Source organism: Setaria viridis, chromosome 1, assembly GCF_005286985.2.
Source record: "Setaria viridis chromosome 1, Setaria_viridis_v4.0, whole genome shotgun sequence".
Taxonomy (NCBI): Eukaryota; Viridiplantae; Streptophyta; class Magnoliopsida; order Poales; family Poaceae; genus Setaria; species Setaria viridis.
The window spans coordinates 40,935,898-40,963,417 of NC_048263.2; the positions used below are offsets into that span (position 1 = coordinate 40,935,898).

General features: G+C 42.3%; 3 protein-coding genes and 1 pseudogene across 3 annotated transcripts; 3 read left to right on the forward strand and 1 right to left on the reverse strand.

Annotated features, from left to right (window-relative positions):
• Positions 1-1,341: 1,341 nt before the first annotated feature.
• On the reverse strand, positions 1,342-4,560 carry LOC117841608 (deoxyhypusine hydroxylase-B). Its single transcript, XM_034722033.2, has 7 exons — positions 4,305-4,560; positions 3,299-3,432; positions 2,990-3,216; positions 2,757-2,895; positions 2,004-2,130; positions 1,761-1,879; positions 1,342-1,676 (listed from the first exon to the last, which is right to left on the reverse strand). Exons 1-7 carry the CDS (start codon positions 4,459-4,461, stop codon positions 1,644-1,646), a joined length of 936 nt encoding a protein of 311 aa, XP_034577924.1. The 5' UTR covers positions 4,462-4,560; the 3' UTR covers positions 1,342-1,643.
• Positions 4,561-4,737: 177 nt separating this feature from the next.
• On the forward strand, positions 4,738-8,445 carry LOC117841609 (bet1-like SNARE 1-1). Its single transcript, XM_034722034.2, has 6 exons — positions 4,738-4,856; positions 4,982-5,028; positions 6,840-6,984; positions 7,715-7,771; positions 7,850-7,909; positions 8,004-8,445. Exons 2-6 carry the CDS (start codon positions 5,015-5,017, stop codon positions 8,091-8,093), a joined length of 366 nt encoding a protein of 121 aa, XP_034577925.1. The 5' UTR covers positions 4,738-4,856; positions 4,982-5,014; the 3' UTR covers positions 8,094-8,445.
• A 9,771-nt stretch (positions 8,446-18,216) lies between these two features.
• Positions 18,217-19,631, forward strand: LOC140221704 (uncharacterized; annotated as a pseudogene).
• A 3,579-nt stretch (positions 19,632-23,210) lies between these two features.
• On the forward strand, positions 23,211-25,012 carry LOC117845822 (AT-hook motif nuclear-localized protein 20). Its single transcript, XM_034726913.2, has 2 exons — positions 23,211-23,558; positions 23,764-25,012. The coding sequence occupies exon 2, from the start codon at positions 23,791-23,793 to the stop codon at positions 24,613-24,615; it is 825 nt and encodes a 274-aa protein (XP_034582804.1). The 5' UTR covers positions 23,211-23,558; positions 23,764-23,790; the 3' UTR covers positions 24,616-25,012.
• The last annotated feature ends 2,508 nt before the right edge of the window (positions 25,013-27,520 follow it).

The window sequence follows — 27,520 nt, forward strand, 5'->3', positions numbered from 1 at the left end:
ACACTAATGCTCTTGCCTACATCACAACGGGATTCCCTAGTACTTTGCAAAATCTTTTGACATTTAACCTATGGTGCAACGAGCACGAGGTATGCGACATGACTATATATATATATATATATATATATATATATATATATATATATATATATATATATATGCATTTTTCTCAAGTAACTCAGGATCAAAATCTATCGTCTTCCATTTATGTTTTTTTTCACCCAGAGGGCAATTTCGCCTGTTAGGCCCCACAAATTCGTTCATCTTCGGCATTTGAGGTTGGAATTGAATATTTTTGGGGTTAATGAAGACAGGAAGACTGATGTCCTTGACTATGCCTATCTGCTGGATTGCGCTCCTTCCTTGGAAATACTGGAGTTACATGTAAATTCAAACTCTGAGAGTATTCATTCTTCATTGAGTTTGATATTTGAGATACTGTAGCTCGAATACATGTAAAACTAATAGTTGTAAATAATGCTAAGGAAAGGAAGCATGAACCTGACAATAGCCTAGTAGTTCCCTTGCATTGGCTGTTAAGCAGGTCTGCAGGTGGTACTTAGTGCTTTGATGGTAGTATATTTGCTATACATATAATATGCGGTACAACAATAGTAACATGAATTTTGTTTTGTTTTAGATGTGGATGCAATGTCATCACAAAATCTACCGCCCGGAACATGGTGGATTCTTTGGTCACAAAGATCAAGTAGAACTCGAGGCGATGAAGATAGATTCTAGGGTGAAGATCGCACCTGGTGGTCCTTATGCATCTCCGGCGATTTGTAAGACACGCCATTACTTGGATGGTTACGTGGTTGCCGCTGTATTCGTTCAAGGAGCAGACCGCGACAATGTTGTTCAAGTTTCAGGAGCAATAAAATATCGCTTCGCAGTCACAGACGGCCGCGCAAGATTCTTGTTAACTTGGGAGCCGGAGTTTTGAAGATGCTCGCACAAATTTTTTTTTGCTAAGCAACAGCATGTATATGAGTATTACTTTAATTTATATAGTGCTTGCACTTGCTTGCATTCTGCAGGTGCAAATGATTGTTTCATGATGATTTACAAACTTCTGTTAATATTTAAAAATGCATTAGTTCGTTCACATGCAATGCATGTAGATGGAATTAGGCTCCAAGAATTCTGTGTCCAGGCATATGTCGGAAGAGGTTATGCTTCTCAAGGGCAAATGCGCTCTGCTGTCGCTTGGATCTAACATCACCCGACACTGCTGCTTTGTTGCTCTTATGTTCTACCTTGCACTACCTCCGTCCATAAATAGAGTTGCTGGCAGTGATATGCTTTTTGCAAAATTAAATCAGTGGCACTCTTCATGCATAGGTCTCGAATGGGAACAAACTGCCCAATTTTCTTTATTGAGAGTGTATAATTGGGAACAAACTGCCCAGTTTTGTAAGTTTTTACAGATTACATGGTTTTGTTCCCTTCTCTCTTCAGCTGCTCCATATTTCTGCCTCCATATCACAATTGGCAAAAAAAAAAAAATCAGGGTAGAGTAACATCGAAGCCCATGAAGTGCAGTCACGTTAATCAAGCTTTCAGTCGCTTCACAATGAATGATCATCGATGAACAGGAACCTAGGCACCTGACTGATAGCATCGACAACGGAAAGGGGCTCCTACTGCACATGAGGAGTCTGAAGGAAGAGAAACTGCATGGAAAGCGTACACTGGTTTAAATTCATGCAAAAGATCTTATGTGATGAATAGTTCTTGGCGGCAGTCTAGGCATGTACCTCAAAGGACTTCCCTGATCTCTCGTACTCGAGCATACTGAGAGCTACTTCACAGCTCTGCGAGACTATGGGCTCAGGATCCTTCGCAAACTCCTCCAAAAGCGCAATGCTTTCTTGATCTACAACACAGAAAACCACAATCTCAGGTAACTACAGAATGTCTATGCATGGACTGGAATTGGTAAATGGTCTGCACTACTATTTTTTTTTGTTTTTTTAGGAATCACTTGCAGCATTAGTTACCTGCGATTGAGCCAAGGGCTTCAGCAGCTTCATGCCTGACCATTGGATGCTCACAGACATCCTTCAGGACCATGGAAAGTGCATCTGAAGCGGCTTTATTTTGCAGCTGACCTAACACATAAGCTACCTGCAAAATAATACCGAGAAAGGCACTATGTTGGATAAAACCAAATGCATTGAAATGCCAAGATAAAAATTACTTAATTCTTGCGACAGATATGATATTATGACCTTGGTGAATCAGGCAATGTGCACACTAGATCTGAACTGGTTTCACAACACCAATCCTACCCTAATATTGCTTTTCTTTTCGAGAAAAGGAAAACACCAGACTTCACCCCAACTCTAAATAAATATAACAGAAAATTTTCTTGACAATCATAGTGACCATAATTTGAGAATTGTAACTGGATGTAGTCATTTTGTCCTCCCTAACACAACAGACAGGTGAACTGACAACCCAATTGACATTATACATAAAAAAAACTAAGTTGCAAGGCTGCTCAGGTTTGTCCTCAACTCCATCTCAATCGGTTATGCTAAAATTCACATTTTCGAGTGTAATTGACCGATAGTGAGCTAGACTGCCAGAACCAAAAAAACACAAGTCATGGACTAACATACAAATTCCCTTTAGAACTCAGAAATAGTTGAGTAAAAAAAATGAAACATTTAAAGGATACTTTCCGTGTTGCCTGATTCATGATTGTAGAAAAGAGATGCAAACAAGGATTAGCTAAATTTCAAGGAAACCTCATGCCGTAGAAGAGCACTTTTGACGCCCAGAGCTGCAACAATAGCAGAAACAGCAGCATCTCCACCATCATTCCTAAGTGCAAAAAGAGCTGCATAACGTTCGTACATGCTTTCTTGCTCATTGAGAAGAAGATCCCTGAAAAATTCCCACAATGTTGACAATGAGAAAGGCTGTGCACATAAAATACAATCAACACATGTAAGAACCCCTTGACAGTTGAAAAGGATACCTTAATTGGTCTACCGAAAGTCCATGTTTTGCAGGCAGTGCTGGATCAACTGAGAGAAAGGGTGAATTGGTTGTATTCTCAGCCCCATTAACTTTCTTCTGCTCTTCTATCCGTCTTAGTGCCAGTTCGCAAGTTTCTTGTACCTCCACAGCAGGATCAGCTGTTAAACTTTCCTCCAACAGGGGAATGCTCTTTTCAAGGCCAATAGCTCCAAGAGCTTCGGCAGCCTAATCAATAAGCATATGCAATTACTCAACATGGACATCCAGGCAAGCATAAGCAGAATGTAACATCGAATTCAGTGACTACCTCATGGCGTACAATTGGATGTAGAGAAAGATCTTTGAGAACTGCAACTAATGCAGGAATAGCATCAGCATCCTGCATTTGCCCAAGTGCAAATGCAGCCTCATGGGCCAGCAAGTTAGAAGGATCCCTTGCAGCTGGACATTGTAAAAAATATGTCAGGTTTTCTTAAGCCCTATCCTTTGATCTCTCAAGCACTAAGTTGCAAAAATCTAAAGCTACACACAGCTAGTAGTGCAGCAGTGGGTGGTTGCAAATCAGGCCTTAATGTGCCTTTCACTTCTTGGAAGAGCAAAGAAGTGCCACTCGTCTAGTGTTTTATTTATCAGTAATTGACTAAGAAAACATTGGCAGACATATCTGGCAGCCATTGTCTGTAATGATCTCTATTCACAGCAGACTCAAGTAAACAACATAATCTCAGTACCATACACATCAACAAGGAAGAAAAAGATGTAGGTATCAGAAGTTTCAGGGAATTAAAATGTACTACATAGCAATAAATATTAAATAGCCTCACACAATGAAACAAAACCATAATTTGGGATAAGCAGTTAGGCACTCTACTTAACAAATTACTGGACGTCATACTTTCAGCAAGTCCTACAAAGGGCTAGGTGGTAAGTGCCAATCATTTTACAGCATTTATGGATATATCCCCCAAATTATATGTGTCAGAGGAAAATTTACTCGCTGAAACTCGGCCTAAACCTAAAATTAGTGTTATGAAATATTAGTAAGGAGCATTAGACAACTAATGCTAGCACACAGTCAGCTAGTGCCGCCTGTCGAGATTTGGAGGCTGGAGCTAAACCGGAGAAGTGCCTAGGATCAATAGTGCTGCAATAACGGCAGCGAATTAGTGAACTACAGCACACCATCCACTGTATCTACTCAATTGGTTCGGGACTAAAACTCTGCTGCATCAGTGTTGAAACTAATCTGCAAGCTGCGAAAGCCTTCAAGCTTTGAGGAGTAGCAGAGATGAGGCAGTGGAGTGAGGTGAGACCTTGGAGGAGGGCGCTGCGCGGGGCGTCCCCGCGGAGGTTGCGGAGGGAGAAGAGCGCCCGGAAGCGCTCGGCGATGGGCTGCTCCACGTCGAGCAGCCGCTCGCAGAGGAACCGCTCCATCTCCGGGGATGGCTCGAACGCGGAGGAAGCTGCCATCTCACGCCGGCGGTTGCGTACGGTTCACGCGGCGAGGCGGTCACTGGCGGCGGCGGCGGCGGCGCGGTGCTGCAAGAAAATCCCGCGTCGGACGAGAGAGAGAAGAGTATGTATTTGCGTCGAGTCGACGCTGGCCGTCCGATCAAACGCCCCCACGTCACCCGCCCTCTCGAGAAGCTGCCACCTATCCCTTCTGGCTCCTGTCACTGGCAGTGGGTCCCCGTTCCTTTGCCCCAGGGTCCTGGCCCACATGGCAGTTGCAGGCTACTTGTAATCTCACGCCGGCGAAGCGGTGTTCCCCCCTAATTCTTCCTCCCCTTTCGCGGCTTCGCTTCCGCTTCTCGCAGCGCGGCGAATCCCAAATCCGCGCCGATCCGACGCGAATCGACCGAGAGGTAAAGCTCGCTGGATTCCCCCGCAGATCCGCGAAGTCGCTCATCGATTTTCCCCTGTTTTTTCGTGCATTTCGTGCACTCTTGGGCGATTTGTTTCTGATGGGTTTGGGGGTTGATTCGTGCAGGCAGGGGATACGATTCGAATCGAGACGAGCGCCATGAACCCGAGAGGGTAAGGTTCTGCGCCTATTTATTGTTTTCAGCTCTGGATTTTGTGAGATGCTACTCGGATTTAGGGTTGATGGGCGCGAGCGATTTGTTGGTAGGCTCCAATGTAGCTGGCTCACCGCAGGATCACTTGCGTTCCGATAAAGTGCTGTAGGGGATAACAGCACGCGATTAGGGCGATCGGTGCACTGCTTTTGTTAGGATTAAGATGAGTGATTAGTGGTGTTGTGTACTAGTTACCTTTCTTTTAGATAATTCAGTTATTGTTGTTGTTTTGTTAGTTTGGTTGAGGAATTCCCACCAAAGACTAATCGATTCCTGTATAGGACCGTTCCATTTCCCTAGCTCAGTCACATTGTTGCAGCGCAGTATGTCTATCATCATTGTCATCTGAAAATTTATCTGTACAGTTGGTTGAGGGTCATGAATATAGGTTTATAAGACATTAATGGATGTTGGTTTTCACATGGTCATTCACTGGTCTTACTTTGCTTATCTATCCCAACTGAACAATGAATTTGTAACTTGGACTCTGCAAGCTACTGATCTCTTTGTTTATGCCTCCTGATATTTCTCTGCTATGACAGCTTAAACTTTTCTAAATGCACAAGTGTTTGTGAACTGTGGTAGTGTGTGTGTAGATAATATTCTCAGTCTTGTGAGGAAGTACAAAGAAGTTAAATTGATATATTGTTTTAGAAAAAGATTATAAGATTATTTGATTCTCACTATCTTATGGTCAAAACTCTTTCTGTTGGGACTTCTCTCTGCCCCTCTCTTTATCATCCCAAGATTCCTCAGTATCTTAGCTGTGCGTAACACGGCATCTTTACAAATAATCCAAGAATGGAAGGGAGTGAAAAGGATCTGTTAGAGCAATCTTGCTAAACTGTAGTGTTGAAATTGTGGTGTTAGGTTTGTGGAAACTACCTTATTCATGAGACTTATTGTTCAATGACTTGCACAGATATATTCATGCTCACTTGAGCATCAGTTTCCAGACCATTTAGGAGTGCTCAGTGGCTAACTGACTGCATGAGTGCTCAGTGGCCAACTGAATGCATTGGTAGCCAATATGAACTGCTTACATCATTGGCTGGTTCTTGTTCCGCTACTTTTTTTCTCATTTTGTCACTAGTTTATTGTAGTTTCATATTGTACTAAAGCATTTCAACAGACAATGTTTTGACTTATTTCATGGTATGGACCTAGAGAAATGCTGTTTGCTGGTCCGTATTAGAGTATGCAAGTTCCTCGTGTCCAATTTATGGGTCAGATATGTTTTATAACTGTATGGTGATGTTGGTTATTTTTTAGCTGAGCTGACCTTTGTCAAACTTAGAGATAGAGATCAGAAGCACGGACCCTTTAGGGAAGCATATATGTTTCTCTCAGTTTATGACTTAATAGTTTGAATTATTTCAGCATATTATGTTCAGCTATTTTATCAAATGCACAAGCATAAGGATGTTTTTTTTCTTATTCATAGCTTTGATACATGTAAGTAGGTAATCATGTACTCATAATCTTTGAAGTTGTGAACTTGAAAACTTGGGGATATTAGCCCCTTCTTACTTCAACATATTTGTGAATCCTTTCATGCTAGTCATAATGTGGAATCCCATTTTTATCTGTACATCCTATGTTAAATGTTCCTTTGTGACAAGATGAAAAATCCATTTGGGAACTTTAATTTGCATGTGCTGATGTGCATATTCTGAACCCCTTTCACTTTGCAAATTATTCCTTTGTGTGCACCTATCAATTCTGTGTTGACTCTTACTACTATATCACTATTATCTGCACTTTTCGCAGCTATCGTAGCACCAGAACTTCTCTCTTTGATGGCATTGAGGAGGGTGGAGTCCGAGCAACATCCTATTCTTCCCATGAGATAGATGAACAAGAAAATGATCGAGCTATTGATGGACTGCAGGATCGTGTCAGCATTCTTAAGCGGGTATTGTGCCACTTAATCCTCTTAATGTTCTAATTCCATTTATTTTGTGTGAAGGAACCGTTGTCTTTGCAATTCACATATGTTTCATGCTCTAGATCAAGCTGTGTTGCATAGATAAGATATAAAATAAGATAATATATTATTGAGTATTGTTTTAAATTAGTCCCTCTCTGGACTGCAACTTTGGTAGATAGTAGTAGTGTAGATATGGGACTCATGTCAAGTTGTCAACCATGTGCCTTCCTGGACCATCTTGATTTGAAATGTTGGAAAGTAGTTCAGCACAACTTTTGTGCATGAGTTTTCTGCTTAAATTTACCAAGAAGGAATCTTGCTAATATGATTGTCCTTGCAATGACATATTGGTGGCTGCATTAGTGCTATGTGATATTTGATTGGCCCTCTGATATTCATAATTGTGATGTAGGTCTTGTCTCTCTGAATTTTACTTAGCTAATGTCAGAGTAGACATGCCCAACATTAGAAGCTACATATTTCTAATATTCAGCCCACCCCAAATTAACAAATAGGATGAGTAGCAGTGTCTTCCACAGTTTATGGTGCTTTGCTCAAATTTATGAACATTCTGGCACCCCTTCCATTGACTGTATATGCTGAGCTTGTTTTGGTTGCTCTAGCTTCGGGAATCTTTTCTGCATTGGTCAATCTGGATAGGTCTGTAGACAATTATATTCGTTGGGTACTGAAGTTTTTTTTTACCTGCCTTTAGTTGTCAGGTGATATCCATGAAGAGGTGGAGACTCATAACAGAATGCTAGACCGAATGGTATTTGCATTTACCTTTCCTTTGTTTTTTAAGATCCCAATCCACTATGCTACTCCCTTACCATGATGCTTGATTCAGGGGAATGATATGGATACATCAAGGGGTTTTCTCTCTGGAACTGTGGACAAATTTAAGATGGTAAGCAACAAGAGAAACAAATGATATGTTGTTCGGCTGCCCCTCATAGTCTTCAGAGTCGATTCATGTCTAAATGAACATGAACATGATACAGGTCTTCGAGACCAAATCAAGTCGGAGGATGGGAACCCTGGTTGCATCATTCGTTGCGCTTTTTCTGCTGGTTTACTACTTGACCAGGTAGAAGCATCCTCGCGGAAAGCTACGTCTGCTGGTGTGTTCAAGAACATGCTGAATATTGATGTGCCGGTCTACTTACGATGCCGTACATACCTTTGAGAACTCACTGCCCTGAATGCAAAGTATGTCGATCCGGGTGTCACGAATTCTGCACTGTATAACGTTCACAGCGTGTTGGATGGACTTTTTTTGCTCTGTTGCTGTAACTACAGAAAATGGATTCAGCTTTGTTGTCTGTTCCTCTGTCATGCTATGTGTAAGATATAAGCAGTCACCTACTTGGGATCTTTACCAAGATGTATCCAGTTGGTTGCCTTGTAGCTGGACTTGTTTAATTGTAGAAGCTTGTTTGAGCACCTGTGAGGTCGACACGTGTTGCCCTGCATCTGGCAAAACAAATCCAGATCGAAGGAATAACAATGCTGTTGCATCATGAGCAAAACTGGTATAATAATGCTTGGGAGTATTATAAAGTTGAAGACTTAAGGTCAGCGTGTGAATGTGATTAAGCGCAGGAATCACAACTAACGCAATGATCAAGGACGCAATTATTGGGGCAGGGCAGAGAAGCAAGATGCTCGCTATTCGTGCGGGGATTGGGAAGGGAACAAGCACCAAACACCTGTAACTAGCTTAGATAATTGCACCAGCCGGTCCTAATCACATGTATGCCTCGTATTTCTATACTAATCTTTTTAATTGCTCTAGCTAGCTGTGACAGGTTGATTTTGATTCCTAAATGTTGGCCGTTCTTGTCCTAACGGGCAACATTATGGTTGGTTTAGCACTCCACATTTTACCACCATGGCATCATCAGTGTGTGGTTCTCATGTGCTGGACTAGTGCTAGAGAGCACAAAAGCTGTGTGTTAGTTGCTGCAACGAGTTCAGTTAGTATTAGGTGTAGTAATCTTCTGTTTAATTTAGATTTCTCTCTCACTTTGGTTGGGCTATGTTAGATATGTCATGCTGCACACCATCCCATCAGTGTTTGACAAAGCTTAGGTTATCCATCTCTGGGAGATGTGCCACTGACCTGAGTATATTAGTGGGCAATGCTTTATTAAAAACGGCTTAGTTTAATTGGTTGCAGTTAGCTTTTGTTTGGTTCTCCTTTAGTTGTCTTCTTTAGCTTAGCTAGAGTGGAGGAGGCATGAGCATGCATGACGGGATCTTTATTTATTTGGGTGCCTTTGTTGTACTTTGCAAATGCCACTCCATATTTGTCATGGAGCACACAAGATTATTGGGTTTTTCTATCTCGCGTACAAAATTCAGGTTCATGCATATGCTTCTGAAGATTCTCACACGGCAAACTAGATGCAAATTCGTGTGATGATGAAGTTATAAATCACTCTGAGTGTTATTTGTAAATGGTTGCCTAGTTAAGGTTACCAAATGTAGGTCTGCCAAGCTAAGCCTATTATTTATTTAATCTGACGAAAGATGCTACGTACGGGAATCTTGTGTCACAAAGTTTCTTAATCTTAACACATAAACAACGTCCGTATGCTTCAGGTAACAAGACATGCATCATCCTTTTGTTTTTATACAGAGATCTAACATAAAAAGCATACACATAGTGTATGCGTACTTTGCCTTGATTTCTTAAACAGTGCCTACTCGTAGCTCCAAAATCTTATTGTTGATCTTAGATCGTCTGTCTGAGAACTCTTAAGCAAGCAGTCTCGGATCTTATTACTAAGAGCATCTCCAACGTACCGCCCATTTTTGACTCTCTATTTGACTCTCTATTTAAGTTGGTAAAAAGATTCCTCTCCATATTGAGTTGTTCATTCCAACAGACAATCTATTTTCCACTCTCCAAATCCCAACGGCCAGATTCCTCTCTAAAAATATACACTCTCCATTTCGCACTCCAACAGCCTCTCCATTTCGCACTACAACAGACTCTCCATTTTACGCTCTCCATTCTGATAGTTACTGTGTGTGGGACCCACACTTTGGTAAGGCAAATTGGCTTGCCAAGTTTAGCAAGTGTGAGAGGAAGTTTGGCAAGTCGGATAGGATGGAGAGCCAAATAGCAACTCTGTTGGACCAAAATTTTCTTAGTGAGTTGCCAAATTTTAGCTTGCACTAGTAGAGAAGAGACCTTCCATCCAGCATAATATGTCCCGGGTCAAACAGACACCACCAACAGTCACTTCCGACGGGAGTTTTAGTCCCGGTTGGTAATATCAACCGGGACTAAAGAGGCCCTTTTAGTCCCGGTTGTATCGGATAGAAACGGCTAGGGAATCTGGCAACAGGGACTAAAGGTCCATCATTTAGTCCCGGATGGAACTACTAACCAGGACTAGATTGTGCTCTTTAGTCTCGGTTGGTGTTACGAACCGGAACTAAACACCCCGCCTATAAAGTCCGCTTCTTCCTCCCCAAGCCACTTAAACAGAGAGTTTGGGCTCCTTCTCCATAGCAACTTGGCAAGCTTAGGGAGGTGTTGCCCGATTTTTTTTCATCAATTTCGTGGTGATTTCACTTATCCAAAGTCTTTAGTCCTTGCAATAAACATGAGCTAAATAAATTGTAGGTCAAAGAAATAGAATTTGTTCATTGCTACAAATTTTTGGATAATTTGCATGTTAAATTAGAGTGACATAAAAATTACATAGGTCAACCTTCGTATCATTCACTAGTTCGACAAAAATAAAAATGCAAGAATTCTGGTATAGGACAATAGAGATACACTAAAGACTACAGATGCTCCATAGTGGACTTCACGGAGTCAAGAATCCTAAAATAATGGTGGAACAGAAGGACTTCGAGTCCACAAACTCTGGCTGAATATCATAAAAGAATCTTGAAATAGTTTTCCAAACGCCTTTTGGAGCCACATTTTCATAATAGAAGTATGGTAGCCTAATAGCCTAATAGCCTATTTAGGTAGAGATTTGTTCACTGACCTTGACCCATCAATTTTTGGTTAATATTGGATTGCCAAAATGGACCATGCTCAGTGAATAGATCTTTTGCTTGGACAGGCTATTGAGCTACCATATTTCTATTATAAAAATATGGTACTTGCTCCAAAAGATGTTTGGACAATTATCTCAAGATTCCTTTGTGCTATTCAGTTAGAGTATGTGGACTCGAAGATCTTCTATTGTACCATTATTTTAGAATTCTCGACTCCATGAAGTCCACTATGGAGCGTCTTAAATCTTTAATATATCTTTGTTGTCTTGTTCCAGAATTCGAGCATTTTTATTTTTGTCGAACTAGTGACTGGTGTAATTTTCATATCACTCTAATTTAACAATAATTCTATTTCTTTGACCAATACTTTATTTATCTCATGTTTATTGCAAAGATTAAATATTATAAACATATTTACTCTATTTTTCCACTACCTAATATCGATCAAGTTCTTTATCTAATACGAAGATCTATGTCCAATTTTCACGTAATACGATGCAGATGGACCAGCAATGGATGTACAATGCAGACAGATGGACCAAGAAGTTTGTTGATGGCTTGCATTATTTTCTCGAAGTGGCCAAAGACAACAAGTCAGAGAAGGGTTTTTCATTTGTTGTCTATGCTTCCAATGCAATAACAACAAGGACTACTTTTCTTGGGGGACTCTTCACAGCCACTTGTTTAGATACGGTTTCATGCCTAACTATTTGGTTTAGACCAAGCATGGTGAAATAGGGGTTATAATGGAAGACGGCAAGGAATAGGAGGATGATAGCAACATTTCGGATTGGGTTGCAGGCCAAGTTTTTGCAGATACTACAATGGGTGAGGCTGATGAAGAAGAGTTTTTAGAAGATGACCCTATTGATGATCTTGGTCAGGTGCTACGGGATGCACAGAAAGACTGCGAAACTGAGAAGGAATCAGAAAAGTTGCAGTGTACGATAGATGATCATAAAAAATTATTGTACCAAGATTGCAAGCAAAGGCATAAAAAACTAGGTACCACACTGGAAATGATGCAATGGAAAGCAAAAAATGGTGTGTTCGATAAGGCATTTCAGGGGATATTGAAAATTGTAAAGAACATGCTTCCTGAGAATAATGAATTGCCATTCACAATATATGAAGCTAAACGGGTTGTTGTTTGCTCTCTGGAATTGGAAGTTCAGAAGATACACGCATGCCCTAATGATTGTATCCTCTATCGTGGTGATGAATTTGAGAAATTGGATGCTTGTCCTGTGTGCGGAGCACTGCAGTATAAAATCAAGCGAGATGATCCTGGTGATGTTGAGAGGCAGCCTCCCAAGAAGAGAGTTCCCATGAAGGTGATGTGGTATTTCCCTATAATACCACGTTTGAAGCGTTTGTTCAGAAATAAGATGAATGCTAAGTTGATGCGATGGCACAAATAAAAATGTAAGCAAGATGACATGCTTAGACAACCCACTGATGGGGCCCAGTGGAGATCAATTGATAGAGCATTCCTAAACTTTGAAAGTGATACAAGGAACATAAGGTTTGATTTAATTACTGATGGATTCAATCTATTCGGTGAGTTGAGGAGTGGTCATAGTATTTGGCCTGTGACCCTATGTATGTTCAACCTTCCTCCTTAGCTGTGAATGAAGCAGAAGTTCACTATGATGTCGGTGCTTATCCCAGGCCCAAAACAACCCGGCAACGACATTGACGTGTACCTAAGACCATTGGTTGATGAACTTTTACTGCTTTGGAAGAAAGAAGGTGTACGTGTTGGGATGAGCATAAACAAGAGAGCTTTGACCTACGAGCATTGTTGTTTATAACAATCAATGATTGGCGTACGCTGAGTAACTTTTCAGGATAGACAAATAAGGAATATCTGGCCTGCACCCATTGTTTAGATGACACAACAACATCTATTTGAAACACTATAGGAAGGTCATGTATATGAGGTATCATTGATTTCTTCCTGCTAACTACCCATTAAGAAAGAAAGTGATGCATTTCAAAGGGGCGCCAGACCATCGTAAAAAACATGCACATCGTAATGGAAAGCGTGTATTTGAGATGATAAAAGATGTAAGGGTAGTCTTTGGAAAGGGTCTTGGTAGTGAACCTGTATTGAACGACGATAATGAACATGCACCCATGTGGAAGAAGAAGTCTATATTTTGGGAGCTACCTTATTGGAAAATCCTAGAGGTTCGCAACGCCATAGACGTGATGCACATGACAAAGAATCTTTGCATGAACGTGCTAGGCTTCCTGGGTTGTTATGGGAACTCAAAAGATACATTGGAAGCACGACAGAACCTGAAACGTATGAAGCAATGAGATGACCTACATCCGGAAAAGAGAGATAAAGGACATCATACTCACGTCCTGCTAGTTACACTCTCAGCAAAGAAGAGAAGGATAGCATGTTTGACTACATGAATAGTATCAAGGTTCCGTTTGGGTACTCCTCGAATATAAAGGGAATAATAAATATGAAAGAAAAGAAGTTCACAAATCTAAAGGTCCATGACTACCACATGTTGATGACCCAGTTGATTCCGGTTGCACTGAGGGGTATTCAATCAGAGAAAGTACGATTGGTGCTCCTATAGCTATGCGTGTTTCTCAATGCAATTTCGCAGAAGATAATCGATCCAACCAAGCTACTGCTATAGAATGATGTGGTACAATATCTTGTCAGTTTTGAGTTGGTATTTTCACCGTCCTTCTTCAATATTATGATGCACCTCCTGGTTCACCTAGTCAAAGAGATTAATATTCTTGGTCCAGTATATATTCTTGGTCCAGTATTTCTGTACAACATGTGGCCTTTCGAGAGGTTCATGTCAGTCTAAAAAACTATGTTCTTAATTGTGCTCATCCAGAAGGAAGCATCACCAAGGGATATGGAACAGAGAAGGTCATTGAGTTTTGTGTTGATTTTATTGACTCAATTAATTTGATTGGGGTTCCAGTATCACGCCACGAGGGGAAGCTACGAGGAAAAGGCACCCTTGGAAGGAAATCAAGTTTGAGCAATGATAGTGATTTGTTCCGTAAAGCATATTTCACGATTCTGCAACAATCATCCATTGTGGCTCTGTATATTGAGGAACACAAGCCGATCTATTTTCTCAATACCCGACGAAATCCGATGTCTGGATTATACGTCATCACATGGATACTTTTCCCCCTTGGTTGCGTCAACACTTATGGGTAACTCCGTGATTCGTGAACAAATCGCTTGGTTAGCTACGGGACCTTCTAGCACAATCGTGAAATTCCAAGGTTATGAGATAAATGGTTATACATTTTACACGAGAGCCCAAGATCAAAAAAGCATCAACCAAAATAGTGGTGTTCGTATAGAGGCATAGGCAGCAATAGGAGCAAGGACTCGTATTATGGTTTCATAGAGGAGATCTGGTAACTCAAATACAGACTGCTGAACATCCCTCTATTTTGTTGCCAATGGGTGAAGCTAACTGGAGGTGGCATATTGAAAGATCAGTATGAAATGACAATAGTGGACCTGACCAAGACTGGATATAACGATGAACCATTCGTCCTTGCCAATGATGTGCATCAGGTTTTCTATGTGAAAGACATGTCTAGCAAATCCAAGAAAAATTCAGAAGATAAAGAAAAACCATGGGTGCCAAAGCGCCATATAGTTCTCCCACATAAAAGAAAATTTGTGGGAGTCGAGGACAAAACAAACCAGTCAGATGATTATGATTAGTTTGATGGCATCGAAGTTGACCCAAGCATCATTATACCAAAGAAGAAGCTTCGTACTTACGCCGCGATCATGACCAATGAACTTTCGTCAAGAAGAAGTTTTTTAATGTTACATTGTATTGCTCTATTGTCAACCTTTATGTAATGCTCTGTGGTCATATATCATAACCTTTCTATTATATTTTAATGATGTGAAAAACTCATTTATGTAATGCACTAGATATGATCATCATTTATGTGAAGTTTTGGCTCACCACATTATTATTCGATCAAATTATTATGAGGTTGTGCGGGAAATGCAAAGGGGAGGAAATAAGAGCTTTCATCGAGAACAAGTTCAAAATTATTATGTGGTTTAAAACAATTGGATACATTTTTTTCATGATCAAATTATTTATTACAAGAGCTTTTTATCAATAAAGTGTAAAAATAATTATTTGATAATTTAATATATTTTTGCATGTTCAAATTATTGAATATTACGATTTTCTTGGATAATAGAAGTACAAAATCAATTTAGAACATATAAAAAAACCAAATCAATTTAATCAAACCGTTGGGAATTGAAAAGGGAGAATACCCTTTAGTCCCGGTTGGTAATACCACCTCGGACTAAAGGGGTCCATTTTCATCTCCCGCGCATGGGAACCCTTTTAGTCCCGGGTGGTAAAACGACTCGGGACTAAAGACCACCCACTTTAGTCCCGGTTGGTAATATCACCTAGGACTAGATTAGTTCCAGGGTCTCGGGTGGTATTACAAACTAGGACTAAAGGGGGTATAAATATCCGTACCTTCTTCCTCCTCCCGAACCTAGAAAATTTCGTAGCCGCCTCGTCTCTCCTCCATTTCCCGACCGTCGTCCCGCCTCGTCTGCGCCGTCCTCCTCGATGTCGTCGTCTCTTCTTGCCTCCGCGCGCCACGGCACCCCCAACACCCTCCCCCGGCCTCCCCTTGCGTGCCGCCACAAACCGGCCGGTGCTATCACCGCCCCCTCTCCAATCCCAGCCCTCCTCCTCGTCACCTCAATCCGTTGCCGCCGTCATCTCCTCCACCGTTGTTGTCGCTCTCTGGCCACCGCACCACTACCATCTTCTCCGCGCCTTGGCTCTCCGATGCCATCCCCCGGAGCGCCCCCGACCGCCGCAGCATTTCGCGCGCGTGGCCCGGCCGCCCCTTCGCCTCCGCACCCCGGCTCCCCGACGAAGCCCTCCTCCTCCCCCGGCCCGCCGGCTTCTCCACCGCCGCAAGGTGCCGTGCGCAAGCCCGGCAGTACCCGGACAACGCCAGGTCGTGCGTCGCCACCGGCCATTGTCGTCGTCGTCGATCAATCACACGGTGCTGCCCTACCATCCCCCAGCCCTGCGCACCGACTTGCTTCCCCACCATCTATTGCCGCATGCTGCTCAGCCCCAGCGTCAGCGCCCCCTGCCCGGCCGCGAGGTACGGGCACCCCCCCCCCTCCAACCACAACTTACTGCTGATGCAAGCCGCGTTTTTTAGTGACTTTAATGTGTAAATTGTATAAATTAGATTAAATCATTAGAAAATTAGTATAAACTAGTTTAAATACTTAGAAAAATTGTACAAATTAGTTTAAATACTTAGAATTAGAACAAATTAGTTTAAATACTTATAGAAAAATTGTACAAATTAGTTTAAATACTTAGAAAAATTGTATAAATTAGAGTATACTTAGAAAATTAGTATAATTTATGAGAATAGAACTTCCTAGAAAATTAGTTTAAATGTGTATATTTCAATCATGTGTATATTTGGTAGATTTTATATTTCAATGTATAGTATATTTCAATTCATGTGTATATAATTTAATGTATGGTTTCATGTGTATATTTCAATTCTAGAAAATTTATTGTATATTTCAATTCATGTGTTTAATTTAATGTATGGTTTCATGTGTATATTTCACAAGTTTCTTTTATTTCATGGTTATTCTAGGATTTCATCTTTATACATTAATTGTACTAATTGATATAATTTTTAATTTAACGTAACTATGATTACATGTGTGTATAACCAATGTCAATATTAGTTGAGATGGGAGACGAAGAGGATGAAAGGTATATAATGGAGCAGATTATTGCTGGCGGTAGTGGCTCAAACGTTCCAAGAACCTACACCGAGGAGAGGTTAGCCAGGCGGACATGTTCCTCAACATGTCCAGTGATGGCAATGATGCGCCCGAGCACGGCGTTGATGACAATGCGGAACAAGACATTATCATGATGGAAGGTTCCAGCAAGGTGTATGTCATTTTCATTATTTTACCCCATCTATAACTTCATATTCATTATTACAATGTACTAATTAATGAATCTTGAACTTTTAGCCCTCTGGATCGATGAAGCGAAAGAAGCCGCGAGGTCGTACAAAGATAATGGAGGGAAGGCTTCACATCACCGAAGTGATAGAAGAGGGCCAACCAATTGCTCCCGAAAAAATCGATAGAAAGTTCATGAGTCAATGCAGGGCTATTGTAAGGGACAACGTGCCCATCAGCATTTGAGAATGAAGGGTAAAAAAGATGATCCGTACGTGCTCCTGCAGACACAGAAAGATATGTTGTGGGCAGATATCAAGAAACACTTCACACTTCCTGACGGCATCAATGAAAAAATTGTGAAAGACTGGATGCTCAAGAAGATGGCAACTCAAATTTAGACCTTCAAGAAGAATATGGATGCCAACTATATCAAGAAGGGTCGAACTCCAGATTTTAATGACTAGCCAAAGTTAAGAGATCACTGGAACTCATTTCTGGAATACAAGATGAGTGAAGATAGTGCGAACAAGGTTCGTGTCAACTCAGGCAATGCCCATAAGAACGAGTATCATCATCATCTAGGGTAAGGTGGTTACAGGAGTGCAATTCCTAAATGGAGAAAGATGGAACAAGACCTAATCGATCGAGCTATCATACCAGCGACTATTGACGGGCCCGATCGATCAAAGAATTGGTATTATGCTTACGGAGGCACCCTTAGCCCTATGGTTGGGACACTTATTTTCAACAAAATAATACATGAGAAGGCCCTCAGCCTTATCAAAAATATTGAAGATTTTAAAGCGGGAAAGTTCAAGCTTGATAGAAAGAACGATGAGCTGACTTTGACGTTCAAGAATTCCGAACACCCAGGACGTTGCCGAGGCTTCGGAGTGGTTCTGTGGAAGTTTGCTTTCCGTAGGGACATCGACACGTACAGAAGTCGGCAGAGAAGAAAGGAACAGCAAGAGGAGAGGTGGCGGCGCATGTTAGAAGCTAAAGTGCATGAACAAGATGTATGAATGTAGGAAGAAATTAATCGACGAGTGGCCCTGGTAGTTACTGAGATAGCCCAATCTGGAGCACTGCTGAATCCCAACGTCGCCGTCAGCCCTTCTCAACGCCGAAGAAGCTGTGCTTCCACAAGGGTCCCCGATGAGAACATGCCAAGCTTACCCATGGTTGCGCAAGATAACCAATGGTACCCTATGGATGACATTACTCAGCACACCTCATGTGAGTTGTACAGACCATTTGGCAGCCTCACTATTAAGGTATACATATATATAATTTATACAATTATCTCAATTGATCCACACCTCCGGAGTTTAATAACTTCTTTATTTCTCCCATATGTACAGGTGGTGTACGAAAGTGCTTTACCAATCTTGCTAGGACAGACAAGCCATAGCATATTGATTCCACCTGGCTACTCCAAGGTTGGGGTGGAGCAGATATGTGATAGTAAATATGAAGACCTAGAGCTCGACCTCCCAGGAGGTGATGGGGAAAGGACACTAGGAGATGCACTTCACGGTATCATTTTATGGTGTAAACGTTACATCAACATCCCCGGCTAGGAGGCATCATTTCTTCCCATAGATCCCTCGCATCCACCATCTCCTCAGAACTCAAGACTGTCATCTCCAGCACATCCACCTCTAGGACCGTTATCACTACCGGGACTGTCGCATCCTACTCGATCACTATCTCCAGCACCATTGAATCCTGCAGGTGGGAGCGACGATGACCAAAACACCCCTCCTCAATCATAGTCTGCAGCGCCGGAACTAAAGTATGGTGCGAGCAAGAAAGCACCTACAACACCTCTCAAGAAGTCGCGACCACCGCCTTCCAAGCCAACGGTACCAAAGGCGAAAGAACCGAGGAAAAAAAAGAAGTATAAACCTATTAAGAAGCTAGCAGGCGATATGACTCCTGAGGAATTGGAGGAGGCATCTCAAGCACATGTAAGGGAGAGGTTTGAAAAAATCATTGCAGAAAGAAAAACGAAGTTGATGGAGCCTAAGCCAGTAGATCCAGCCAAATTAAAGTTTTTTATTAGCATGAAAAAAGAAGTCAAGAAGATGTTACTATCGAACTATGATCGTTCGTTAGTTAAGTCTTGGCAGAAGAAGAAACGAGGAGAGTTGTCATCCAGTCATACTGTCCCCCAGCTCGGGCACCAAGATCAACAAGCAGATCAAGAAGCTCAACAAATAGCACCTTTGCCTTTAGAACAACAAATCAAGGTCGTTAAGTTTATGGCAGAGACAGGTCTCTTGTTTGCTGAAGTTCTAGGGCAAGACGAACCGCCACCTCCAGAAAAGATTTTACCTAAATGGCCCTTTGAGTTAGGCAAGCCTCTAGTCAGGCCTGAATTGGTATGGAAGCTCACAACTAAGATGTATGAATTCCATCAGTGGTACATGGAGCAGGCGGCCAATGATAGGGTCATGTTCTCTCTTCTTGTTAAACCGATTGATTTTTCGGTGAAGGTGAGAAACTGTTGTGGTTGGAATTCAAAGATATTTATGAAGGGTACCATCAAGATGCCCTTGATATCCCTCCTATCAGCGCCTGGGTTCTGTAAGTGTGTGTTTATTAGATATTAATTTTGGCTTGGCTCATTATTGTGTGTGTCATCCCACTAACTTTGTCTTTCATTTTATGTAGGATGCAAATTCAGAGGTGCCGTCGAGAATCCTACTTCAACGTTGGCTTCATGGACCCAACGCTTATTAACTAAAAGCAAATACGGGATCAACCAAAGTCTACATTGGATGCAATATACAAATTCTTGGAGCAACAGAATTACAAGCAATACAAACTACTGCATTACAACTTTAAGTAAGTGTGGGTACCATCTATTTTCGTTTTCCTTTCCTTACCTAATTAATGTTAGTTAGTCCTAATATGAACATTTATGTACATAGTTACCACTGGATTCTCCTTATAATTATGATTGATCAAAGCAATGTTATTGTGTTTGATTCGTTGAGGAAACCAAAGGACGAGTACCAAGACATTCAAGACATGCTTAACTTGTAATAATTCTAGACCTTTATCTCTATGCAAAAGTTTGTTTCCTAAATTTTCACCTAACACTGTATCATATTCATTATTTTAATTCGCAGCGCTTGGAAATGATTCCGTAAGTATCATCGTGGTGATTTCAAAAAAAACTTACATTCAGTATAACTTTTACGGTATGCATCACATTTTATATATTCTATAACACAAATATTTCATAACTTATTTTTTCCCACTAAAGTGCTTGAGACATGAACAAGGGAATAGTTTATGTGGATACTACGTCTGTGAGCACATACACCATTTCGTGAGGGACAAGGTGCTATCGGACCATATAATTGTACATAAAATAAACTTATTAATTATTAATCATTTTCTAGCTCCTTTTATTTAATTATTGATGTAACATTCACATATTTTCAAATTACAGATGTGGTAGGTTCGTGAAGAATTCTTGGAGAAGGAAAGGCTTTTGGCAATCCAAGAAGCACTCATAGGATTTCTGGTGGACGAGGTGATAAATCCCAAAGGAGAATTTTATTACGATGGACATTTAGTAGCCGAACCGAGTAACACCACGACGGGAGGATCATAAGAATTACGAGGACAAATTATTGTATATATAGTAATTGTATTGATACTAGTTTGGGCATATAATATACTAAGAATTGTATATAAAGTAGTTATAATTAATATTATGCATATACTATCATGAAATATATGTACAACATGCATACAATACGGGCATATACATGTAAGTAGTGTGCTAAGGATGTATACGTATAGGTGTGTGTATATATAAGTGAAGCAGCAATTAGCATTAATATAGAAAAGAATTCACGGTAAAAATAAAAAAAGTCTTTAGTCTCGGTTGGTAATACCAACCGGGACTAAAGGGCCACATGTATGCACATGCATGGCGGGCCCTCTAGTCCCGATTGGTAATACTAACCGGGACTAAAGGAGGTCTTTAGTCCCGGGTGAATAACCCAGGAATAGGGGGAGTTTTAGTCTCGAAAGATTAGTTCCGGTTGGATTTTCGAGATATATAAGCGTATCCAACCAGGACTAATGCTCATTTTTCACCGGTGTTGGTAAGTTGGATAGCAAATCTCTTGAAGTTGTTCTAACTTCCTAGCTTGCGGATGCCGCTCCATGTCTGAGTAGTTGAAATGATTGAACGAGTCCTGATAGATCACCATCATATAGAACAAACCCCATGTCATTTTTTATCTGCTAATTTGAGCATCCACGAGGATAAAAGTGACAAGTGATTGAAGGCCTTGACAATTATTCTTCATGCATATAGAATTTGCCAAAAGAAAAAGGGTACATATAAAACATAATATATATAGATGGCCTTCGACCGTTGCACCATATATCTCAGTTGATTAGTTAATTGCTTTTTTGCTTGCCTCAAATTTTAAAGGCAGCTAACAAAGAAGCACATATGCCAAATTAATCACAACAGGAGAGAAAAGAAAGAATCTTAGTTACAACCAGCAAACACCAGCAGGAACATGGGCAAGCAAGCATGGTGCAGTAGCATACAAGATATAAAACTAAGTTTCATAATTTCCAATAGATAAAGTGAACATTCAAATTTCCGTCAGTACTCTACCTAGAGTGAGGAAACCAACCGCTCCCCCTATCCCAAATTGTAGATCATATGCATAATAATATCTATGATCCTATAAACGCCAAAACTACCTACAAACGGATGGAGTATTTGATTGGCTGCATACTCCCGTACTCTTTTTGGAAACTAAAAGTATTTCCCTTCTTGTTGAAATAAAGAAAATCCAGAAATGGCCAATGTTTTCGTGACAATTTGGCATAACATAAATTTGTAGCAAAGGCCAACACAGTACTTACAAAAGTATATTGTAGCTAGTTATTTATTAGCAGATCCATCAGAACTCAGAAGCTAGCCAGTTAGAAAGAGACCATGCCTGCATGCATGTGTCGTTTGTTTGCATTGTGGTCATGACAACCTCGCACATATCATGCAAGTGACAAGCAAACGAAACAACAATATTCGCAGTACGGATAGAGGTATCACTGCTTAAAAATGAACTTGTCAAGTAGGATGATTTGTATATATCTAGTTCCATATGTGTTCTATTTTTTTTTGTTCATTTAAAGCTCCATTGGCATCATATCATTACTAATTCAGAAAGTACATGCTCGGAAAACAAACAAACATATATAACACACTGGATTTTATTCTCCTTTTCGGAAGCAAACATTCTCCATGAGATGATTAGACATTTTCTATGTTTTCAATGACAAGATTGCAAAAGGTACTTGACAGTCCATATCTTTCTCTTCCTTCTAATAAAAACAATTAAATACAACACTCCACTAAAGATGGAGACACACATATATTCATGTGAAAAACACTAGTGTGGTGCTAAGTATTCAATTATTTGACAGGAAAGTTAAGAGCAAGCAGAGGGGGAACACTTTGTGATTTGCCGGAGGATAGCAACAGGAAACGAAAGCAAAGGGCTGGTTTTGTTTAGTTGGGATGTCGGAGTTCTGAGAAAAGGACACGCACTCCACCTGCCTTCCGCACACATCCCGACACACAAAAAACCCTAATCTGTCCGGCCTAATCCTAATTACCATCCACAACAAAACTAAGCCCACCCAACCTTATCACCTTCCTAATTCAGGACCAACATCACACCAGTTCTAAAGGGTTGTGGAGCAGTAGGACATCATACCGAAATGTTTCAAAATGTTTTCCTGGCCACGGTAGTGAACTGAAAGGAGCCATGTGGGTAAAATGGTCATTTCAAACAAGAATGACGGATCACCGTGTTAGATTCTTACCCGTTACCATTTAAACAATGTCCGGATACCAATTCTCAGCCACGGCTGCAGAGATAGAGCTTTTAGAGGTTATTTTTTTACGCCTGTCATTAGCATACCAAACAGCGCACCACCAGCTCGGTAGGGGACCAGCCTAAATACGTGCCATCTTATATTAGAGGGAAAGAAAATTCTTCCAAGTTAAACGCTAGCCTGTAACTTGCATAGAATATGTAGTCTCTTTTGAATTCACATGGCATATGGGGAGGAACAGGCAGGGGGGAAATGGGTGTGACAAGAGAGGAGTGCTCCTTGCAGAAAGGCCAAGTAGATTACATATTATATTTGGCACCCAAAGTCTCTCTCCTCTCCCTCTATCAAGTCTTCCTACTTACATGTCCATCTTTCTTATACCCACTTGTCCCTTGCCCTCCTCAAAGTTCAGACCAAGCTGCTGCTCTTCTCCTCCTCCTTGATCTCTCCAGGCCAAGCTCTCTCTTTCTCTGAACCCATACCAAACTTCCACTTCACACAACCAGACCTAGCTACTAGCTAGCTAGACAGAGCAGAGAGAGAGAGACTCATATGTTGTGAGCTATGCGTATGCTTCTCTCCTAGCTCCACACAAATTACTCGATTGGCAGAAGTTTTCTCCTCATTCAATTCAAAGGTATTATGCAATTATCATATCTCTGCATATAGATCTCCTCACATGTACGCATACATGAATCTTTTCTTTTGCTATTGGTAGCTTCCTTTCTTGTCTTCTGGTTCTTCAGATACAAACATCACATGCATGTGTATGCAAGTAATAAGCTGCCGATCGATAATCTGATTGATCTCTGTGTTTTGCTTCTTGTTGGTTGCATGCGCAGTTCAATTAATTCACCAAATTAAGAGCTATGGCGAACCGGTGGTGGACCGGCCCCTTGAACCTGCCGGAGCAGCCGTCCGGCTCGTCGGCCCCCAAGACCGAGCCCCCGGCCGTCAAAGACCCGGAGCTCAGCCCTGCAGGAGGCGCGCCGGCGGCCGACCACGCTGACGAGACCAACGAATCCGGCGGCGGGGAGCCGCGCGAGGGCGCCGTGGTGGCGGCGCCCAACCGGCGCCCCCGCGGCCGCCCGCCGGGGTCCAAGAACAAGCCCAAGCCTCCCATCTTCGTGACGCGCGACAGCCCCAACGCGCTGCGCAGCCACGTGATGGAGGTGGCGGGCGGCGCCGACGTGGCCGACGCCATCGCGCAGTTCTCGCGCCGCCGGCAGCGCGGCGTCTGCGTGCTCAGCGGCGCCGGGACGGTGGCGAACGTGGCGCTGCGCCAGCCGTCGGCGCCCGGCGCCGTCGTCGCGCTCCACGGGCGCTTCGAGATCCTCTCGCTCACCGGCACCTTCCTCCCGGGCCCCGCGCCGCCGGGGTCCACGGGGCTCACCGTGTACCTGGCCGGCGGGCAGGGGCAGGTGGTTGGCGGCAGCGTCGTGGGGTCGCTCATCGCCGCCGGGCCGGTCATGGTGATCGCGTCCACGTTCGCCAACGCCACCTACGAGCGCCTGCCGCTCGACGAGGAGGAGGAAGGCCCGGCGCCGCCGATGCCCGACCCGCTCATGGGCGGCGGCCACGGCATCGCCGACCCGTCGGCGCTGCCCATGTTCAACTTGCCGCCGAGCAACGGGCAGCTCGGCGGGAGCGACGGCGGCTTCCCATGGGCGGCGCACCCAAGGCCACCGTACTGATATCCATCATATTCATCGGCGGCAAGGTGAAGCAGTTAATTGCCTAGCATGGAGAATGGCGTCACCGGCGTGCATGGTTACTGTTCCATTGGAGATGGATGGATGGAGTGGCGCCATTAGGTTAGTACATATGATGAAGTGGTAACGAACGAACTAGAGTACTACTTTAATTTGCTGTCGTGAAATAATCAAATCTCTCGGAGTGTTTATTTGTACTTAATTGGAGCTAGCTTAGCTTGCTCGTCAGCTTTGGATGTGTTGCATGGAAATGTTTGGTTTTGAGATAACTTTAGAGTGGCTTAATAATCTCTGTCTCCTGCACACTCTCTGCAAACTTGGGTGTTCTTAAATTTTGTTTCTGTTTAATCAGTTTGAATAATGCATTTGTATTGTGCAACTTGTACATGTGCTCCTAGATCTTAGCAACGGTCTTTGCATGCATGCATGCATTCGATATCCTTTAAGCTACACTGGTACTTTAGTAACAGTGTCAGGGGTCCCGAATCGGGTATTCATCTATCATGATCCATGCATGCGTCTCTATATATCTAATATGTAGGCCGGGGAATGGGGGATCACCAGGATTTACTTCAGAACCCAATTACAAGTTGTATATTGTAGAGCAATATATAATCCCCCAGTGGAAATTAAACAGGCCGTAGCTAAATCTGGTCAAAAAAAAATTGCATGGTATGTACAGTCAAGCTGCTTGTTTGAGTACAGCAGAAGAGCTAGCTAGACACAGATCATCAAGAACTGGGGCGGTCTCTGCTACGTCCTATAATGGTACAGTGCCCTCATCTGCACTATACAAGTTTGCATATATTTTTGGCAACTGCTTGGATAGAAACCGGCCGTATGATTAATAACCAAACATTTTTTTGGGTCAGAAAAGAAAATAATATGAGCACATTCAGGCCGTGTTTTTTTTTCCCAAGCAATAAGGTTGGGAGTTCAATTTGTGCATAGATTTCACCTGCTGTTGATGTTTGTTCGTTCATCTGATCAAGAAATTAAAACATTCGTTTGTGCGTGATCTGTGCGCAGCATGTAGCTATACATATGCATGCAATATGAGGCAGTACGTTCAGATTTAAAACTTTAATTTGCATATGTGCAATTGAGTGACTGTTGTGCGCTTCTACTGTTTCTTATTGTTACGAATGCAAAGTTGTTACTGCACATACATAGTGGGATTCCAATAACAACGACTCAACTGGTAAAACGAAATTAATAAACTTGTATGTGTTATTAGCTCGAAATTTTCAATTTTGGCAGGAATTAATGTCTTTTGGGAGCAACGTAATTAACTAGTTATATGAAGCTAAGTTAGCCATGCATGCATGTTGTGTGCACTGTTTATTTGTTGATATGATCAAGCTTTATGCATGTTTGGATCGGACTGCGCCGCGAATTGCCACGCCGACGCTCTGGCCGCGCCGCGATCCATTTGTTCGCCCAACTTTAAAACTGAACTACCTTGCTTTGGCAAGGTGTGGCGCCGCCGTAATTCAGGCAACAACTGCGGCCTTAGTTGTGGCAGGACCAACTGCGGCACCGAAGTTGTGGCGAGCTGCGGCGTGGTGTGGCTACAAACCAAACAGAGCCGCGTGTGCACCATTTTTTGTTGTCTTTAAACTCCACAGCTGTCTTGATTTTTTTGGAGGAAAAAAAAATCCTCAAATCCGTTAGCAGTGCTATTTTTACAGATTAGTTATATGCATGTTATCTTTTAATTTCTCAATTCCCTCCATACTATATGTATGTATGTATATATGATTACGTGTATATGGTCGAATTTGAATTTTGTCAAGTAAATTAAACGCATCCGATCAGTACTCATGTTGTCAAGTAAACGCGTGAGTTGTTGAAGCTCGCTAGATCCATATGTATGCATGTTTTTTGTAATTGGATATAGATATATATTATACTAACCATGCATATATGTACTACTAATTACTATTGTTGTTTAGTTAGTTATATACGTCTACTCCCTCCGTTCCAAATTGTAGGTCGTTTTGATTTTTTCAGATTTATAGATATTATTATGCATCTAGACATTAGACATACATTGTATCCACTACTGGGAAAAGCCCCATCAAAACCAGTTGGGAACCCCTCTTTAGTACCGGTTGCGCAACCGGTATTTTTTGCTAGTTCGGTACTAAAGGGGCTTTAGAGCAACTCCAAGAGACTGCTAATCTTACCCCCAATACCTTTTTTAGGAAAAAAGAGAGAAAAAATGAACTCCAACAATCCACCTAAACCTTCCCCAATTTTTTAGCAACGCTAAAAAATAGCCTGCCACCGTGTATATTTTAGCGTTGGCGTTCCTCCCCCAATCCTGATTTCCGCACGCCCACGTGTCCCTTCCGATGGGCCCAATACGATGACGTGGCCTGTGTTTGAAATATTGGGGGCTATTTATTAGCGATCTGCTGTGGACTGATATATTTTTAGAGGAAATATTTTTTGGGAGAACCCCCAATACATAGTTTTGGGGAAGAATTTTTTAGTATTCTCTTGGAGTTGCTCTTACTACCGGTTGAAATAACCGGTACTGGGGGTATTAAAAAAAAAAGAAATCCCACCCCGCCTGAGCCGCACCCGCCAGCCCGAGCCCACCCTCCCCCGCCTCCCCCCCTCCCTTGCCCACCGCCGTCGTCGCCCGCCCTCCATCGACTCACCTCGCCCCGCCCGCCGCCACCTCACCTTGCCTCGCCCGCCGCTGCCTCACCTCGCCACGTCGCTGCTCCTCACTGCCGGTGAGGGGCGAGCAGAGGGGGGAGAGGAGGGGAGGCAGAGGAGGTGCTGGCGGTAGGAGAGGAAGGGGAAGGAGGTGGTGCTGAGAGAGAGAGAGAAAGAGAGGAGAGAGAGATAGAGGAAGATAGGGGGGAGGCGAAGA